At 32.6% G+C, this 21,161-nt stretch overlaps 1 protein-coding gene across 1 annotated transcript in view; it reads right to left on the reverse strand.

Moving 5' to 3' along the window:
* Positions 1–21,161, reverse strand: part of LOC118190894 (synaptotagmin-12-like) — a 506,095-nt gene that overhangs the window by 16,049 nt on the left and 468,885 nt on the right. The window contains exons 6-7 of the mRNA XM_085824139.1: positions 16,868–17,077; positions 9,285–9,405 (exon numbers count right to left, since the gene is read on the reverse strand). Of these exons, the coding sequence (XP_085680265.1) occupies positions 9,285–9,405; positions 16,868–17,077 (331 nt within the window). The remainder of the gene's footprint in view (positions 1–9,284; positions 9,406–16,867; positions 17,078–21,161) is intronic.

Here is a 21,161-nt window from a genome sequence, read left to right on the forward strand (position 1 = left end):
TTTGATAACTATTTGGTCCAGTAGTTTTCCTTTTATGACCCTTTCAAAGTAGAACTTTAATTATAACCACCCTGTACATATACGTGCCTGTGTAATGATTTGAAAATGATGCAGACATCAAATTCTTCCCGTTTCGATGTAGATTGTGACAAAGCAGTCTTTGTTTTGGTTTATTTGATTATGAATTAATGGTTGAGGATTAAATGGGCCTTTTTTAAAATACGTTTTAAATTTGTTTGTTACGGAAAGATAAAAAAAATAAAACGACTATCAGAATAAAGCAAAATTTTTGTAGGAAAAAAAAAGAAAGTGAAAGGTTTCAGATTTTAAATTACGTACAAAGGGGGCGTTTTTTTAACGCTTTTGTGTTACATTTATTTATTAAATGTTGATATGAAATGATATTTTACGTACTTAAACTGTAAAATTCAGTTCAACAGAATCGCAAATTACTTTTAAAATGAGCATAACTTCAGAATTTCCGTCTCGAGCGCTGAAGATAGTTTTTTTCCCCGTACAGTGTTACCATTGTTCGCTTTGAAATCGTTTAGTTTTTAAATTAAAAATTCGTTGAAGTGTTACAAAATTCTGAAATATATAATAAAACAAATTTCATATTCAAATTAGGGCTTCCATATGCCCATATTCCATCGAAGATTACGTTATTTGAATAACGTAATCTTAGATTACGTAATTCAAATATTGATGGCTCTAGGTACCGTTGTTTTATAACAATGCGCAGAGACAGATAGCACACGAGGGCTATCTGCCTAAAACAAAGTTAGTTAAAGCGAAGAAATTATTATTAGAACATAACTGAAATGGTTTTCTCAGATTTTTATCTGCCGATATCTGCTTATGTTAGCAATTTTTGACAATATTTATATGCCAATTTCTTTGTGCATGATGGCTCAAATGTTTCAATTTAAGAGAACAAGGAGTGTTAAATAATGACTTCAAGAATCTGAAAAACTGTTTAACTTGAATGCGTTTGAATTTACCGAAGTTGGGGAGACAATAAGAACTTATGTTTTTGGAGGCAATAAGAAATTTTGTTCTCATGTAGTTGATATTAATGGTTTCAAACTGGCGGCCCTGGGTTACATGCTGCCCTCTAATATATTTCTCTCAAATTATATGACAAAAATTTGAAGAAAAAATTTAAGATTTGAATGGTTACATTATTTTCATTTCCAAAAACAAACATGTATAACGCTTCAAAAATCTAGAAATGGAGTTAATTAATTTATTTATACTGTGATATAAATCTTATTCGAAGAATTGAATATAATGGAGTTAATTAATTTATTTATAATAATAAATGGAGTTAATTAATTTATTTATACTGTGATATAAATCTTATTCGAAGAATTGAATATACAAATTTAATTAGCTTAAAGCTTAAAATTTAATTAGCTTTAATTAGCCAAAAGTTAAATATCTTCAAGTATGACTTTTTTCAATACGAAAAATCACTTTATTTGGGAGTGTATTTACATGTGAACAGCTACTGTTTTCCTCGTACTTGAAGATAATAAGTGCACAAAATGAACCAGACTGCCGATGAGTATCTACACTTTAAGATGAAAATATTTTATCGTAATTTTCCTCCAGTGTTAAGAACTTTATGAAAATCGAAACACCATGAGAAGGTATTGTAGCTGAAAAATGTAGGCAGAAAATAAAGAAGTTTATAATTATTTTAATACACGAATACGTAATTTTTCTGTGTGCGTTAGTAGAAAAAACGTAATAAATAAAAGAGAATAGGTTATTATTTATTCTCAAGTTTTGTCCTTCCTGGGAAGTTTTCGAATATTTCTTTTTAGTTATTTAGTGATTACATCAAAATATAACAATTATTTGAATAAATGTCAATCTGAAAATTTTAACATTTAGCTCTCAATACGCTTCAATTACAAACTGTGTCCAACAGACATTTCTTGCAGATGCAATTCTTTAGATTTCAGGCAGAAAATAGGTATAATTTTTTTTTATTTGCGTCATTTTTATATGTATGTTTGAAAATATATGTAGTAAACATTTTAAAATTTAGTTAACAAATTTTGTTAAAGAAAAAAGAATAATTTAAAAAACTTTTTTTTTTTTTTTTTTTTTTTAAATCATGCATTTGATCCACGTGCAGTTTGAGTTTTGACCGCTGTTTCGTGTAAGAAATTTGCAGCAAAATTGTTGCCGCATTTACAATTATGTCTTTTGGATTTCACTGAGAGTATACATGCTCAATAAAATTCTAACTATTTTGAGATTTATAAATCGTTTACCATCATTTCATCAAATCTTTCCAACCGTTCTCACATGGCTTCAATTTTATAATAAAAATTATTCAAAGAATTTTCTTAAATGAAGGTTTCGATTTCGTTGTAATTTTATCACTTAACAGATTTTGTTAGTTTAATTCAATGGCTTCACTACCCAAATTTCTCTGTCCAAGGATGTTCATTCACACCGCCTCAAAAATATGATTTTATCTTACAGAGGATCATTAGATGGTGTCTAATGTCTGTTCAAATTTATATTGATTAAATTAGTGTTCCTGAGCAACATGATTTTCTCCGAAATGAGACTATGTGTCCATTGCCTTTTAAAATGCAACGCACCAGCCCTTCTTTTTTTAATTAAAGCCAAATTTTACATTAATGAATGTTCTAGTATGCATCTGTAACATTCAAATAAAAGTATATGTTTGCTTTTACTCATTAAACATTTGTTCATTTTACTATCGAATATTTTATATTTTATAGTTATTCATTTTTATGATAGGTGAAAGAATGTTTAATCTAATTAAATCATACTGTTTTTATTTACTATGGCAATAACTTGAAAAGTGTTTTTCTATGTCTGCCTTGAGTATTTGTTAAATATTACTGAAGCAGTTTTTACTGTGAGACTGCAATTGCGTCGTTTTTTTAAAAAGAGCTTTTATGTGATTATAATTCTTTTGGGTTGTAAGTATTAATGGCTTTGCACAATAAGCTACAAAACCGAAACTTTTTTGCCTGTTAAGGCTCAACGTAGGGAGAGAGCTTATATATTTCGGTATCGGTTGCTCACAAATTGGGATCATAAAAATGAGTCAGTGTCGTAAACAACCATCGTAAAAGCGTTCGAACGAAATAAAAATCCGGTGAAGTAGATTGGTTGCAGATTCTTTCAAACAGCTTTTATGCGATTAGTATAACTTTGCCTGTTATTGAATCTAAGGGGGAATCAATGCAGATGCTACTTTTTCAGCTTTAAACAGGGTTTTGGATTATAAGAAACTGTAATGTGATGTAACTGAGAAAAGGATGTGAGGTTATTTGTCTATAGGGGAAATAGAAGTCTGTGATAGTAAAAAGGGTAATTTGCAGTAACTCTGTAAAATAAGATTCAAGTTTAGAAAATATATATGCTCAATCAAATTACGGAATTGAATTCGGATATAGTACTCAGTTTCCGTTAAAATTTTTGGCTATAAAATGCTAAAAAGAGTTAACTGGAATTTTAACTGATAATGAGTGACAGAAACTAATTTACCTTGTGCGATGAAAGTTTTTCAATCATCGAAGAAGTGATATAGGAAAAAGCTTATTTTTTAACTGGCCAGCAGGACTAAAAAAATTCAGCTTACAGAGATATATACCTCCAAAATGCCGTAGTGCAACTCGGTTAATCTATATTGTCGCTCTAATGTCATTTTTTAACCGTGCCGTAATAAGGAGTTTAATTATAATTTGATAATATTGAATGATGCTGTAATTAGTTATTTCATGAACATTTTCTTATACTGCACTAATTAACTTAAATAAATTAACAAAGCAGCTTAATGTAGTTCTAGGTTTATGTATCAAATTAAAGTTGGCAAAAGTGAATTACAATATTCCTGCTCCACTTTTATAAGTTTAAATAAAAAATAATACTTATATATATGAGCTAAGTGCAATCAATACATATGTAAAAATATAAAAAAAGAATCGAATATTTTAAAATTTACCTGCTCAAAGAGTAATTTAAAATTAGAAACGCATGAAATTATCGAGATTATTACAATTTTTGGAGTGTGAAACGTAAAACGAAAACTGTGGCCTGCCCAGGATTCGAAACACAGGTCTTTCAGTTACCAGCTGGATGTACTAATTATTAACACCAGAAGAACATGCACGGGAAAATGCGATAAATTCTTCCATTCTCCAACTCTTAAAGAGCTACTGAGAAGAGGCACGAGACCCAGGGGACTGAATTCATGTGGTGAGGAAAATGTCTGCCACATTTTAGCTGAGGTATTACTATAGATCTTATTAGGATTTTCGGACTGAGAAATGTGAAATAACAACCGTACCTTTGTGGAGATTCGAGCCATGGTTCTTCTACTGCTAACTGGACGTACTAAGCATTAAACACCACGAGAACATCACGAAAGGAATGTGATAAGACCTTGGATACGGACTTAAAAGACATTTAAAAAAGAAAAATGTAAACACTGTTGGTAGTTTGCAGTGGTGAATGCTCGCTTTTATCAAAATACTTGGCAAAAACTAAAAGTGAGCATTTACAAGCAATTTTCGGGTTATAACTTAGTAGTAAATAATCGCATTCATTATAACGTAACTAGCAACGGAATAACTGGGTTGAGGATTAAATTGGTCTTGTTTAAAAAACGTTAAATTTGTTTGTTATGGAAAGATAAAAAAACGGCTGTCAAAATAAAGCAAAATTTTTGTAGGGCACAAAAAAGAAAAAAAAAAAAAAAAAAAAAAAAAAAAAAGGTGAAAGGTTTCAGATTTTAAATTACGTCTAAAGGGGCGTTTTTTAACGTTTTTTGTGCTATCTTTATTTATTAAAAGTTGAAATGAAATGATGTTATACGTACTCAAACTATAAAATTCAGTTCAACAGCAGTATCGCAAATTACTTTTAAAATGAAGCATATCTTTGGAATTTCCGATATAGAGTCTCGAGCGCTGAAGATAATTTCCCCCCCCCCCGTACAGTGTTACCATTGCTTGCTTTGAAATCTTTTAGTTTTTTAATTAAAAATTCCTTATAGTGTTACAAAATCTGAAACCGATAATAAAACAAATTTCAAATTCAAATTAGGGCTTCCACATGCGCATATTCTATGGAAGATTACGTTATTCAAATTTTGATGGCTCTAGGTACCTTTGTTTTATAACAATGCGAGAAACATACATACAGTTATGCAGATTCTTCATTATTTAATTTCTTTAAATATAAGACAGGGCGATAACATGTGATGGCAACGATTTGAAAAGCGTTTCAAAGTTTTCAACGCAAAATGCCAAAATGAAATTAATAGTCCTTCAGAGCAAATTGCCCTTTTGGACTAAAAAAAAAGTGCATGACATAACAGCAGTGATACCAGATGATGCCACAATATTTAGGAACTGTTTTTGACAAAATGCACAGTCATTAATATTCCGTTTCCTAATGATCCCTATCGAAATGCAAGACAAGTATAAACAAAAAAGTTCCTTTGTTTGTTTTCAAGTGTGTTCTGCTTACTTTGAATGCTGATTAAATTAATGGAACCCAATGAATTTATTCTCCAGATTAAACTTATTGATAAAATGAAAACAGGTATACACTGATAATACACCTTTACATTGAAAATACTAGTAACTTGTTAATATTATATTTTATTAATTATAATATTCCTCTCTCATTGGATACCTTTTAACTGCTGTTAGGTTATCCATGGACGTCGCCCCCAGTGTTACTAACCTAATCTGGAGTCTTCTATATTTACAAGCAATATCTAGAATTTACTTTTTTCCAAGTTTTTACTATAGCATATATACAAAATACTTTTTAAAATTTAATTAATATCTTCTCGATGCATTTAAAATTTTATAAGTACTATAACAGGTTTATGTTATTAAAAGATAAATACTCTAATATTTTTAATTAGTTAACTTTTAAAAATAAAAACTTAAACATTTTCCTTGCTGCTCTCAAAAGTTTTTGTTATATTTGCTTTCTTCTCTTTCCTGTGAGCTGCGTCTGTATTTCGAGAATTCCCTGGAATAACATAAACACGCTCAGAATGTCTGAAAAACTCGCATTAACCTGACATTCGGGAAAATGATTTAAGTTTCATTTTAAGTAAATTTTGAAATTCTCATTGCAGAATTACAGAACTAAACTACAGAATATAGCAGTGCAAATGAATCGCAGAAGGGGTATAAGCACACTTAACTGTTAACACACGCAAATATATTAAAGAATGCCTGAAGTTTAAATTTAAATCGATCTAATGAATACTGGGATGTTGCAGTCACAAAAAAGTTATCAATTTATATAACGTGATTAAAAATACCTGGCAAAACTGTAAAGGTTGGTAGAGTTCACCGAAATAAGCAGATTTTGTAATGGAATATGTGCGTCCAAATGACACATTGAGGTAGAATAGAGGATTGTTGAGTGACAAGTAAAAGGCCTCTGCTGGCCTTGTCATTCCGTAGACGGATTTCGAGCAATATTCACGGCTACACGAACGTGAAACTCACCGACATGCATTTTATCTAAAGGACTGCGGCTAAAAACAGAACAAAAAAAGTACCGAAAAATAACAAAAAAAGGTACTACAAATACTTCCCATTAGCTTCTTTGAGCAGTTGGTTCATTTTCATCCGTAGTCCTACAGATAACTGACGAGCTCAGCATTTGTGTAACGATACATGAAATCCGCACAGGAAATGACAATTTACTCCAGCAGAATGGAGACCTACCACTCAAAGCGCCCTGTGCGCAAAAATAGCGCCTCGGTGCCCCATTTATACATCCATATTCCATTATAAAATCTGATTATTTAGATCCCCTTCACCTGCCTTTTCATTTTAGCCAGATTCTTAGGAATCACCCTGTATATATGTAAAGGAAGAGAAAGAAGCCTAAGTAAAATTTAAAATTAGGCACCTTATATAATTCCCGGTGACTTTAGAGAATGAATATTAAGCAGAATCACAGCCTCGGTATTCATTGATATGATTATAAACTTTAATTTTGATTTTTTTGGTACTAATTGTTTGTAAAATATGACTACTCGCTATGTGGACTTTTAATTTATACTCACTTAATACAGCAAAGTACTCAGCAGCCGTTGTATATCAAAAACCTCTGAAATATAAAGAGAAACCATACTGACGAATGCTTTGTTTCCCCTTCCACTTCAGACACCGAGGAGTCAATAATACAATCGACCCTCTCGAGAGCAGTTATTGTTCTAGCGATCAATCATGCCACAGAAGTAACTGCTCCAAAAGAAATAAAAGACGGAAAACTCCAATATTTAGTAAATGCTGGCGCGATAACATGAAAGGAAAGCAATCTAAACTTTCGCCTATCGGGAATAATCAAAAGAGTTCTCTTAAACTTCAGTCCAATGCAATATTTGAGATATTCGACTATATTAAAAGGTTAATTTAAGTTTTTCTTATACAGAGTGTTCAGAATCGGTTGCAAGTGGGTTTTTATTTAAATAGTTCTCATATAGTCTACAAAGTGATCTAACAGTCGAGCCTATCAAATTTTAAAAAAATTTGGAAATTGCAGAATGCATATTAATAACGAACTGTTTCAATGGATGGCATCCTTTTATTGTTACAAGTAAAGCGTCACTTGAAATTTTAACTAGTGTTAGTTTTCAAAGCCACTGGTTTGATGCAAGATGAGGATGATATTTCCCTAGCCAGAACGAATTTTTCTGATTTAGCATTACTTCGCAACTCATAAATTTCATTGCGATGCTATGATTCTCACACTCTGGAATATTTTATTCCTGACATCGTCCGTTTAGTATGAACTCAAAAGAGATAGGCTGCCACTCCGTTTCATAGGATGAACGCTTCTAGTTTTCGAACTCAGGTTACAAAGCGCTAAATCATCATCTTGTTAGGTTCAAGAACACTTGGGAAGATGCACATATTACTTCCAACTTCTTAAAGACTAAGGCTACTAAAGCTAATTATTCCTCTTAATATCTCGGAACTCATTTTCAGCTGTAGATAATAAATTACTCATATATAAGACCGTGTTGCGTCCCATCATTACATATGCTTGTCCAGTACTTTAAAATGCAACGCACATATTACAAGCAGCAGATTGGTCATTAGGAATAGGACCCTTCACCAGAAGTACGATATATGGCCAAATTTATGGCTAAACTCTCAAGAGATTTTTTTAGTAATATCGAAAAAGGTTATCAGTGAGTCAATTCCTCAGTTTGACAATGATTATAGAGAAAATATGAACAGAAAAAGGCGTAGAGCGGTGCTCCTATATTTAAACTAATTTTATTTTCTTCATCATTTTGTCTATGACAACCCTAGCCTTGTTAGAATACATGACTGTGGACCGATAGGTCGGCAGATCAAATCCAGCTTTATTAATCAAATCCAGCTTAATAATTGTATTCACTATATTTAATTATATTAACTTTTTAATTTTTGATATTTATGATCCCTGCATTACTCACTGCTCTCAACCAATAGCTAAGTTCTGTACCGACGTCACAGTCTACATCACCATAGTTCCCCCTACTTGCCATGCATAACAGTTTTCAACGACCTGATATCTTCATGTTCAGTTTTTTTTTCTTCTAACTTGCACTGAAATGACTTAGCAAGCTTTTCTTCAACATCTGGAATAAATCTCTCTCTTTCTCTCTCGCTTTTTTTAAAAATTTTGGCGCTGGTATCTTAACCATGCTATCCAAAGTACAATCTATTGTTTCTGATAATTGCTACGTACAGGATCGAACAGAAGTCCTAGCACCTGTACTAAGTGACCTGGTCACTTAAATCACTTCGAAAGATCCCTTTAAACGTTTCGATAAGAAAGCGTTTGCGAAGTAATGATAAAATTTCGTTCTGCCTGGGACAACCGTAAGGATGATGAACAAGATGATAATGCAGCTTAACGTTATGGTGGCACGAAAGGAAAGACTAAGCTTGATTTCTAAGGTCAGTAACAAATTCCATTAGCTGTAAAATAATGCTAGCTCAGAAAACTGCACTTCATACACAATAATATTATTTTGTGGTAGCATATGCTACCAAAACTCTTTCGAGATTGACACCGCGTCAAGCATTATGATTACATTATTCAAAATCAAAACATCAGGGAATTGGACTCGAATGGATAGTTTTCTATCAATTGTCTCCTATTAGTGATGGCCTAAAGGAATGCAATGAGACAGAAATGTAAGCTATGATGAAAATAATATGTAATGCGATCTGTTCTAGCAAATAAAAGATGCTTACCAGCTGACTCTTTGCCATCTGTCCATACAAGATTTCTGGCTTTTACCAAGACGACAGTTAATCGTTCGGCAGTAGGGAGGTAGCTTAGAGAAAATAGCAGCTCTCCACATCCCACGGGCTTCTGAAAATATATAATTAATTATTTCTACCATAATGTATAGCTTCTCTACAGTATTTATTCAGGAACTTGTATTAGGTAAAAGAAAAGACAGCTTTGGTCAGATTATGTGAAGTGCTATTACAATAAATTTTCCTAATATGTGTTCTTACCTAATGATAAAAATAAATCACTTACTAGATTTTGAAGAATAAAATATAATAATAGATTATAGAAATAGTAAAGCATATAAACTTGCATTTATCAGCTTAAGATTAAAATGCAGAGGGTGTTCGCCCATTTTTTAGCCGATTTTTGCTTGAAAAAAATCGTCCGCTTGGAAATTATTTTAAAATTGCAACTATTTGTTTGAAAGAATAAATCATTGTCAACTGCTTGACTGTTTTGTTTTCGTGCAAAATGGCGCTTTTAAAGATGCAGTAGATGGAAGGCTATGTTTGGTTCTTTCCGAAGAAAATTATTTGTATCTAATTATTAAAAAACGCTGTGAAAGCCATGGGTTTTCGATATTTAAAGCGGCGATACGTAATATTGTGAACATGAAAAGCAGTAGGAAAAAAAAAAAAAAAAAAAAAAAAAAATCTGAAATGTTTCAGATTTTAAATTACGTCCAAAGGGGCGTTTTTTAACATTTTGTGTGTTACCTTTCTTTATTAAATATCATGGTCCTCGCACTTAAACCATAAGATCCAGTGCAACAGCAATATCGCAAAATAGTTTTAAAACGAGCATATCTTTAGAATTTCCGATACAGAGACCCACGCGCTGGAGATAAAAATGTTTTTCTGCACAACGTTGCCATTGCTCGCTTTGAAATCCTTGAGTTTGTTAATCAAAAATTCGTCAAAGTTTTAAAAATAGGAAATCGATCATAAAACAAATTTCAAATTTCAAATTTGGTCTTCCACATGCTCATATTCGTTGGAGGATTACGTTATTCAAAATTCGATGACTCTATGTACCGTTGTTTTATCACAATACGAGAAATATACATACATTTATGCAGATTTTTCATTATTTAATTTCTTCAAATATAATGCAGGACTCTAAGATTTTGTTGCAACAGTTTGAAAAGTGAACCGACATTTATGAGTCCGACGCAAAACGCCAAAACGAAACTAATAGTTCTTCGGGATTCAAATCCCTTTGGACTAAAAAAAACTGACAAAGTTTGGCTTTAAGTGGAAAAATTTTTCAAATACATATGCAAAGAAAAAAACGGAATGTGTGTCAATAGTAAACAAAGCGATTAATTCTGATTTGTATCTTTAAAAGGCAAAAAAATATAATGTGCATCGCCTTTCTCTACGACATATCGCCGAACGTAGAACGCGCTGCAGAATTCCTTATGAGAAACATCTATCTGGACAAAAAGGAAAAAATAATGTCACAATAGTATCACAATAATGTCACAATATTGAGTGTATTTAAATGACTACAATAAAAACGTATCCATTTATTATCATCAAAGAAGAGAAAAAGTCTTAAAGGCATAGTTCAAGGAATCTTAAGAAAGTTTTTCAAAGGGATTGATGATTTTGGCTGGTTTTTCACATGATGTCAAATTAAAAATAAAGAAAGAGGAGAAAAATATGAAGATGAATTCCGCATATTATCAGAAATATATTTTATACCCAGTTTTCAAATATGAAATCCCTTCTATTTACCAACAGTGCCATTAAATAAAAGTGTATCAAAACAAAGAAAACAGCCACACGTCAAAATCCATAATTTTCTTGAAAAAATTCTCATACCCTTCACTCATATTCCTAATAAATCTTCTGATCTGTCGCGCATGGATGTTTGGGGTTTTACACTTTTAAAATAAAGTGGATTGTTCAAATATCGGCCAACAACCCTCCTTTGACTTTGGTAAGCTGTTCAGGTGGAATGGGATAAAATACCTCTTTCGATATTAAAAAAGGCTTTATTTATTGTTTTGAAAAGATAGTGTGGAATAAGGACTATCGAATAGAACATTTGAAATGTAAAAATTTTAAGTAAAATATTTCTGTAAATACAATGAAAATCATCTAACAAATATCCGAACTTCCTCTGTATACTATACAACTTATTAATAGACAAGCTAGGTTTTGTATGATGTTGATTAAAAAGAAAATGAGTTGTTAAATCAGACATAAATGTATGAGCAACTGGAATATTTTAGCATCAGTTTTCAAATATAAAACCTATATTATTCAGTCCATCTCCATCATCATTAAAAAAGAGAGGAAGTTGTTCACAGATGACAGGTGATGGAGCACGGGGACACTTACTGTCTAACAAAGCTAAGCAGGTATATGTCGCACGCCCTCCACTATCTTAAACCGGCAGCTCCCGAGACCCAGGAGGTCTACCTCGGGAATGCAGAAGTTGTTCACAAAATAACTGTCTCCTTCAGATAACCGTGTAAATTTTCGCATATACCGTATTTATTTGCATATTACACTCTTTTCCTTGCTATCAGGGAAGGAGTAAAATACGCCGGTATATTGTTTCTAAACAGAAGGCTTAGATGATAAAAGTAGCACATTAAAAGTACACATAAAAACACACTAATGTTACTACAATGTGTATTTCAAAAGACTTATTAATTTTAATAATATACACTTATACAGAATACTTTCCTATTTGTGCACACATCTCAAAATTTTACTTAGTAAACAATTTGCAGCACTAACAAGGCATATCTCTTGGTCTCATTTCATGACCCTTGATCTTTTACTCCGTTGAATGTCACCCTTTAGTAGATATATCATCTTCGTAGTATTATCGTTTACGGACAGACCAAGAGAGCAAGTAGCTCAAGTTTATAAAATAGTTCATGGGTTTTCCTGAGCTTTAATGAGGTTTCATAAGCGAAATGCTAATTCAGCTCAGTGGATGGCTACCCATACCCCCATGTAAAAGTAAAAAAGTCCCGGGCCCTATGGGCAAAGTTCCCTCTAGGGTGCGCGATTGAAATACCGCGCACTAATTTTTCGAAAGCTGTGCAGCCGTTTTTGTATTCTGCTCCCAATGGGTTTGTTCACTATTTTTTTAATTTTATTTTATGAAAGAATCGCATCTAAAACTGGCAAAAATCCAAATTTAGCCCACACACACTGTGTGTGTGTGTAATTTAATAAAATTTAGAGTGTTAAATTTTTTTTTTTTTTTTTTTTAATCAAAGTGGGGACTTTCCACTTGCACACTTTTACGTACGTTTTGAAAATTTTTGCTCCCATATACTTTTATACCGCGCAGTCAGCGAAAAAATTAGAGGGAACATTGCCTGTGGACCTAAATGTTAACCAAGGTCTGGACTGGCAGTTTAGTCTGACGAAAGTGTTTTTGTACATATTGTCAAATAAATTAGAAACACCCCTAGTTAAAGTAAACATAAACCTAAAGATAAAAGCATAACGCTTATATTAAAAACAAGTTCAATGTTAATGAAGCATATAAGGTATTCTGGCCTGAATAACATAAATTGGACATTTTAATGCATCAGTTATTAATAACCTCAATTCTGCTTGGAAATTTATTTAAAGACTACATCCTGCTAATCTTTTCGAACTACGTTAATTAATTAATTTTCAATTAATCTCATTGCATTAGATGATAAAAGCAGCCTCTTTCATGTGCACGGAAATATTGGTAATCATCACAGAGAGATTAAATGGTTTTGATTTTTATCTTTCATGACAAAATGGATTATTTCCCAAGTAAACTTCACAGGTTCTAATTATAATTCACCAAATTCATAATTCACCGACAGCAAATGTTCCATTCTTTTCTCCGGAAGAATTCCGAGATTAACGCAGAAGCTCTTTACGTTAATGGACATTGTGGAAAATTTTTTAAGACGTGTTCCAGGGAAATTGCATTCACTGGAAGCATGGACGAGCCTAAGGAAATTTTTGTGAACCGGAAATCTATTAAAGGAAGGTTTATTTCTCAAATTGCCTTCTTGAAGGAAAAAGATTGAAATTTCCTGCTTACTCACGTCTAAAGAAAAATGGAGTTGTCACGATTTTATTTAGTTGATGGGTTTGTCAAAGAGACTGAGTGGTTTCTTTTCCCGATGCACTTTACGGCGACGCAGAAGAGAATCTGAAGAAGATTGGCATCTAACAAGATACTTTCGTATTTAATAGATTTAGTTAACCTGATCGACTTTACTATTCAAGGTAGTAATTCAGTGACTTCTTGCTGTAGAATCCTCCTCCATTAAAACAAACCTAAGCAAATTTTATAAAATGAATCTTTTTTGTAATGTTTCTCAGTTTAATTAAATACATTCTTCACGTATGTAATTTAAATCGATCGCAGATTCAAAAAGACGTATCAACCAAAACTTACTGTAATTCCCATTTATTTTTAATGCATTTCAAATTATTCACAATGTGAAAGCAAAATGATCTCATGTATCAGGATGGGTACCGCACATAAATATGAAAGGTAATAAAACAAATTTGCTTGAAGTTTAAAAATCGAATTAAAACTGATACCTCATTTTTTTATTTGGGAATCTGGTTTCTCGTAACATGAAGATATAATCTTTTAAAATGGTTTTGTTGTAATACTTTGAAAATTATACTACAGAGGGTGTTTATATATTTTAAGAATGATTTCAAGGCCGTTTAACGTTTAAAATGTTAAAAAAAAAATAAATGTTCGATTTGATAACATTTTTCTGGATCATGAGTCCGCACTGTGATTTCAATGATAGAAGGACTCTTCGTAAAATTTTCAGGGGTATTGATTTAAATTCCTCTTTTACTCTTTTCCAGAGTTCATTAATCGTGAATGGCTTGCACCTAGAAAAGGGCTTGCACCTTTTCAAGAAAGCAAAGACACAAAAGTCCATAAATGAAACGTCAGACTTGGGCCCGATCGTACCAGCCAGAACTGAAACGCCAATCAAACGAATGGCGTCATCAGGGGTCACCACGACGTTCAAAATTTCGTCAGAATCCCAGCAATGTGAAAGTTATGGTGATTCTCGTGTGCGACTGTGATGGTGTCATCCTAACGCATACCGTTCCCCCACAGCAGATCGTCACTGCTCATTTTTGGAGCACAATCTCCGACCAGCTTTGAGAAAAAACGGCGACACTTTCTGCAGAACGCTCCTCTTGTTTTGCATGAGAATGCTCGGCCGCATGCAGCGCAAGCTGTGACTGATTTGTTCAAGCGATGGGACTGGGAAGTGCTTTACCATCCACCATACTCCCCAGATCTAAGCCCTTGTGACTATGACTTAATTCCTAAGATGAACGAACCACTTCGTGGCACTCGCTTCCAAACTGTTCCTGAGATTCTTGCGGCAGTAGACCGGTTCATTCAAACTATCAACAAAACAGGCGCTGCTACAGGTATTCTGCGACTTCCATATCGTTGGAAACGGGTTGTACACAATGCTGGCGACTATATTGAAGGACTGTAAAACATAGTGACATGAATCACTTTTGTATTCCTTGTAAATAAATAGTTGCCACTATTAAAGTTCCAACCCTCGTAAATAAACCTATTTTTTTTCCCCTGTCATTTAATTAAACGCATGCTTTTATCAAGGGTCACAATATATTTTCATTTATCTCCTGCTGAACAGTTTCCATATGAGCCACATGCCTCAACAAAAGCTAGTGAACATTTTGTTTTTCCTTTTTTTTTTTTTTTTAAGTAGTAAATCTTGGTTTATTATTGCTGCCACAGTTGTATTTAAAGATTTTAAAACTGATTTCTGCATCGGCGGATTTACTCTTGCTACCAACGATTTAATTTTAGACGCACTAGGAACAGTACGTTCCTTTTTCGGTATTTGTTTGGAGTATTTTTTTTCATGTAAAAATAATGAATAATAGGTTTTCTTTTTCCCATCAATAATGTAGCTTATTTTGCCCTCAGAAATTTTAATAAAGCGCAAAAACATATCCGCCAATTCACATCTTTTTCACAGGCGGCATTTTGAAAGAAGAAATTTAAACGCATGAGTATTCCTGTTGTTGTTGTTTTGTCCATGAATTTCATGGAAAGAATGTTCGGCAGAACTTCAAAGAATTGGACTTCTCTTTTCGACCCAGTTCTGAGGAAGAGCACTCCAGCGGGTGGTCCGTGGGTCTCCCACCCCTCTTCCCTATCAAAAATCCACAGGAGAGAATACTCAGCTAGCCATATATTTAAAGTGGACCCATGCCGCAAAGCTACTATACATTTACAAACATCCGTGCCTTCTCCAGGATTCTAACCCCGGGCTGTTAGGTATCGTATTAGGCTCTCCTAACCACTATACCGACTGGGCGAAGGCGATATTTCTAATTTGAAATAAAGAGGTGTGGACAAAAGTTTTTATTAAACAACATTTACATTAAAAAAATTCTTTATCGAATTCATTCTAAAAATGTGTGAATACCTTCTGTATATACTACCACTTTTTGACACTTATAATTTTTATTATTAAAAACTCTTCGAAGATATTTTAATGCATATAATGTAAAATTATAGATTTGTAGGAAGGATCAAACACCAAATGCCCATGATTTTAATACTCTTTGTTAAAATTAATCAAATCTAAAAAAAAAAAAAAAAAAAAAAAGAGCTTTTTAGTGAAACAGAATGGAATAACTTCATGGTAAATATCAAAGAAATATATTTTATAAAGGTTAGTTGCTATTTGAACTAAAATATTTTAAAAATATAATTTTTATTTTCTCTTTCTTTTGTTTTTCACTTATTTGTTTCTGAGAATCAGTGCTTTGATTCTAAAAAAAATACTGCATAAATTTATGGTGTAATAAATGAAATAAATGTCTAGATAATTTTAACGAGACAAATCTTATTACTCACTTCTAAGGTTGATAAAAGAACTAGGAAACACCTAATGGGAGAAAGAAATTCTTTAAAAGTTCTGTATAATTGCTGTCTAATATAATTTAAGATTATTTGTCTTTATACATCCTGCGCTCGAATTTGCTTCTGGTTTTCCCTTTAGAAATTTGCCATCGTACACAACATGCGGTTCTTTTCTGCTTTCCTTTTTCCTCAATATATGGCATTAGATGTTTGTTTCACATTGCTAATACCATCATCAGTAAAATAAAAGCGGAAATATATCATAAAGTAAATAATCTTTCATTATTCAGTGTTGAGCCTCATAATGACTTAATTAACCAATAATTCAAAGGTTATTATTAAAATTTTCAACTGCTAAATTATTTCCAGAAAATAAATCTTTTCCGCTTTATTAAATTACAAAAATTAAAATTCATTAAAAGGTCTATTGTATTAATTCAAAAAACTGCAAAGCAAAATTACTACTTAAAATTTGGTAAAATTTAATTTTCTATCCGCACAATTTACAAAGCAAACAGAAAACTCACCATCTAAATTTTTAAGAAGCGAAATAACAAGGCATATACAAAGAACATGCTAAATAAATTTCAAATATGAAATGAAAAGGATAGGCATCCTTTGTACTTACTCTTTGAGTATCCAACAAAGGTAAACAGACACTATATGGCTGGTTTAGATCAACTTCAGAAAGTTTGACTTCAGCTTGTCCCAAAATAGTGTTGCTGTATTTATCACAAGTATAAGCTATACACTTTAATATGCGTTCTTTTAGTGTACTTTTAGGGGCACTGAATAAGAAGCGCTCTTTATACTCTGGATCTTTATTATTACGTTGGACCTGTGGGTAAAGAAACAGATGTGAAAGTTAAAGATGAACTCAAATTCAAGATAAGATATATTATTTAAGATACAGTAAGCTATTTCAAATAAATTGAAAATCTACACAAATAAAGAAGAATATCCGTTTTTTTTTTTTTTTTTTCCAAACAAATCTACAGTTTTATTCCGGTTTTGATGAAATCTGGCACACTTGTCCTTCAAAACAAGAAGGTCACTCTCTATATTTCCAGAAAAAGACACCGATAAGAAAGCAAATATCAGTTCTTAATAAAACCGTTAGGTGGCACCGTGTTAGCTATCTATTAAGAACAGTGCAGAGTTTATAAGATTCCATTATGTTAATTTAGTCAGTTACTATAATTTAGATTTTTACTGTCTCTTCTCCTTTTCGTTTCCCTACCAGAATTCAAATCAGGTTAGGAGTATTTAAGCTCTGGTTTTTCGGATTGTAAGACAGAGGCATGTTTCTACCACGTTACTTAGTTTCTGCTATCTCAGATAAGATTGTATTCTTCGGTTTTGCATTATAGTTGCCGAGATTTAAATATTAAGCCGGTGAGACGTTAGAGCCAACTTCGCGTGAAATCAGTTGCGTAAGTCTTTGGCTTAGAATACTGGGTTTTAAATCTTGAAATTGACTGTTATTTTAAATTACATCGCGCCACAAGTGGTTGGCTGATTTTGTTAAGCACGAAACGTACATTTATATTCCAGTTCTGATTTAATAAAAAGATTTATTCTTCTTAAGATATTGCAGCTCTTTTTCAGACACAGCAGTAATTCCCTGTACGTCTGCACGGAGTTAGGACTTGGTTTTTGCTACCAAAGAACAGCAAGCTTTATAAACTTTCGGGAATAGTGTCGAACCTTTAGAGCAAAACTGAAATGCGCTTTCTATCAGCTTTTTGCGAGGACTTCATTCAATCCCGGGAACGCAATTTCGGAAAAGTGGCTCCATACCCCTAATCGTTTGTTGCTCAGTGTTCCACTACATGGAACACCCAACTTGAATCGCTTCTGAAACCGTTAAATTCAATCATAAAGGGATAAAAGTACCTTTATAATATACTTCGAACTTCTCTTTTTAAATAGTCGATGGCAGCATATCACAAGGAGACCTAGAATTTTTATTTATGATGTGTTATTAAAATCCACTTATTCTCTAGTAATTTTCTATATTTTTGGCGATAAAAAAAATTTGTTTGAAAAACAATTTCCGTATAATTTCGATGGCTGTACTCTATATTATTTGTTATATATTTTTTTACATTTTTCATAAAAAAAGCATGCGCAGAATCATTGAATAAAACGGGGTGCTCCATTTGCGGGAATCTCATGCTATTACGCATCACAACATCTGTCTTAGGAGAAAACACCTGTTGTATATGTTTTCTATTTACGTTGTTTTGGAGCAACGAGTTCGAACAAAGCAGTCTTGAGGAGTGAGGTGTGGTTTGTGCTGTGAAAGCCCTAATATGGTCATCTTGAAATTTTCGTGAGTAATTTTCAGGCGGGATTTTTATCAGTAGCTCGAGTCATCTTTACTTAGAGCTGCGCGAATTTTTTGCTGTCGCTTTTTAGTTTCATTCCCGTTTATTTTCAATAATTTGTGTAGATATTTTTTTGTGTATGTATATCTTATAGCTTATTTTTCTTTGCTGCCAGTTTTAATTGTAAATAATTTTTTATTATTAAAACTTTTCATAAATGGCGCGGAGAGGTCTAACTCTTTCCGAAGCGCTAAAAGTGCTTCATGAATTACCCTCTTATTCTGAATCAGAGAATGAAGATAGCAGCGATACTGAACCACTTGTGTATTCCTATTGTGATATGTCGGATGAAACTCATTTATTTGATGAAAAGGTTGATGATTCATCTTACCCAGGCCCCTCTACGCAGCCTCAAGTTTTTACTTGGAATTCTAAATTTATTGTTGCACGGAACAAGAAACCGCACAAAACAAGTTTTGTTTTCAAAACCTGCAAAGTTGGTTTGTGCTTCTATCAAAAAGGTGCGATATGCTTTGAACAATTTCACAAAGCTAAGAAATCGAAAAATTGGTAAATATCTTTGTATATAAGACTCGTGTATATACATATATTTATCTCATTTACCCACATTTATTCAAGAATGTTGTGTATATTCAGAAAATCATCTATACAGCCATAATACAGTGTAAAACGCTTCTACTCATTTGCGTGCTTCACTGCAATGCTTGATTAGTCGCACTTTTAAAATCTCTGGCGCGCAGTGTTCCACCTCATGGAACACCCACAGAATTAAAACGGTAAGTGCAATTTATACAAAATTTTACTTGTATACTACTTTAGGCCTAGATAGATTGCTTTCATTTTGTTGAAATTCGGACTTTAAAGTATAGTGCGCCACAAAGGGTTTCTATGCAACTAAATGAAGCTTCTTTACCCTGCTTAAAACTTGGGCAATGCTGGGCACTTCAATTAGTACACTATTAAATTTGAAATAATTAATGGAGAGATACGAACAAAAGTCAAATTATAAATGCAAGTGAAATGTTAAACGTTGAAGAATACGGCACTTTTAGGAGCAGTATTACACTGTGAAGTAATATTCTAATGCCAATTGAAAAGACTGGAATTCACAAATTTCTTACTTTTGTCTCCTGATCCGACTTTATCTGAGGCGTTCTGTTGCTACTGAAGGCAAAGTTTGCATTTCTATCAAGATGCCATATCTGTTGTTATTATTTTAATTTTTATTACTTACGTATTATGCCGTCGACCGGGAAAGTTGGGTACCATTGAACCATGAAAGTTGGCGAAGATCCTATTAAAAGTGCACCAATCATTCCCGCGGAATTATAAAAGTCCTGTTTCACAAACAATCAGCATTCGACGAGCTCCGATTTTGTCTTCCTAAAGCTTTCGTTGATTTGTTTACTGTGTTAGGCCCTTCAATGTTAATAGAAGCTCTGTTTAGAACGCATACTATATATAGTTTATACTTCTGTTAGAAGTATAAACTTCTCGCAAGTAATTGTTGACTGTTTTGTCGGTCACATTCAGTAACAATATGATATTCATTAATAACACATTCTTGAGGGTAGGATCCCATAGCTTTGAAAATAATTTACTGCTTACTGCGCCAGAACTGTAACTGCGCTGTAGAAGGCAGATCTCCAATTTTAACCTTTTATTATTTTTTTCCATAACGAAAAAAAAAATAACAGTTAATTTATATCCTTATCCATAAAAACGAAACGTGACCGTATCGAGAATCAGTCGAGGTTATACAAATGAAAGCGCAGATGTTATGAATATATTGTTACGCCAAGCTTATCCATAACTGGCGCTAAAGCATGCTGCTTGACAACAGTTTCACGGTCGTCAGGATAATATGTAAGTACCGAATTTTTAGAAGCATGTATATTTATAGTTGTTCAGTAATAAAATCTTTTGATGGGTATAATAATTTTTTTTTGTCTATAGAAATTCAAATTCTGTAAAGGAACAATTTAATTACAGTTATTAATACCCATAAAAACACATTTTGTTCTTAATTCATTAAACCAGAAGACTTGATTTGTTATTGTACTTCTTCGATAGGAAAAAAAGTAATTGATTTTGATATCTAATCATAAATCTACGGATTTCTCATTTATATTACTACTTTATAAAATATCTTTTGGTTTCTTTATGTTTTCTAATTTTGTAGGTTTTCCGGTATTTCTATTAATATCTGATTGGGGAAATTAAAGGTTTGAGGTTTTGCCGTTTTGAGGACCGTAAAAAATTGCAGCGAAAATGTTTGCGCAAAAGTGCCAAATCTAGCAAACGTGCCCATTTAACAGCGCGCCAAATCTAGCGTACGCGCTGATTTCAAATTGCGTAAGTTTAGATAGTTCTATATTTCTTAAGACGCCATTGACATACTAGTTTTATTTTTAAATCTTTTTTTGATATCCTATGGATTTAACAATTTGGGAATTGCCCATGACGAAAAGTCTGAAATAGAATTTTTAGAAAGAAAAGACATCGTTCATTATAGAAAATTATGTTTGAACAACCAACGAGATGAAATTATGCTTTAGCGATAACTCTGTA

The sequence above is a fragment of the Stegodyphus dumicola genome, chromosome 9 (genome assembly GCF_044657685.1).
Source record: "Stegodyphus dumicola isolate Sdum_Otavi_A_Nest chromosome 9, ASM4465768v1".
Classification (NCBI taxonomy): domain Eukaryota; kingdom Metazoa; phylum Arthropoda; class Arachnida; order Araneae; family Eresidae; genus Stegodyphus; species Stegodyphus dumicola.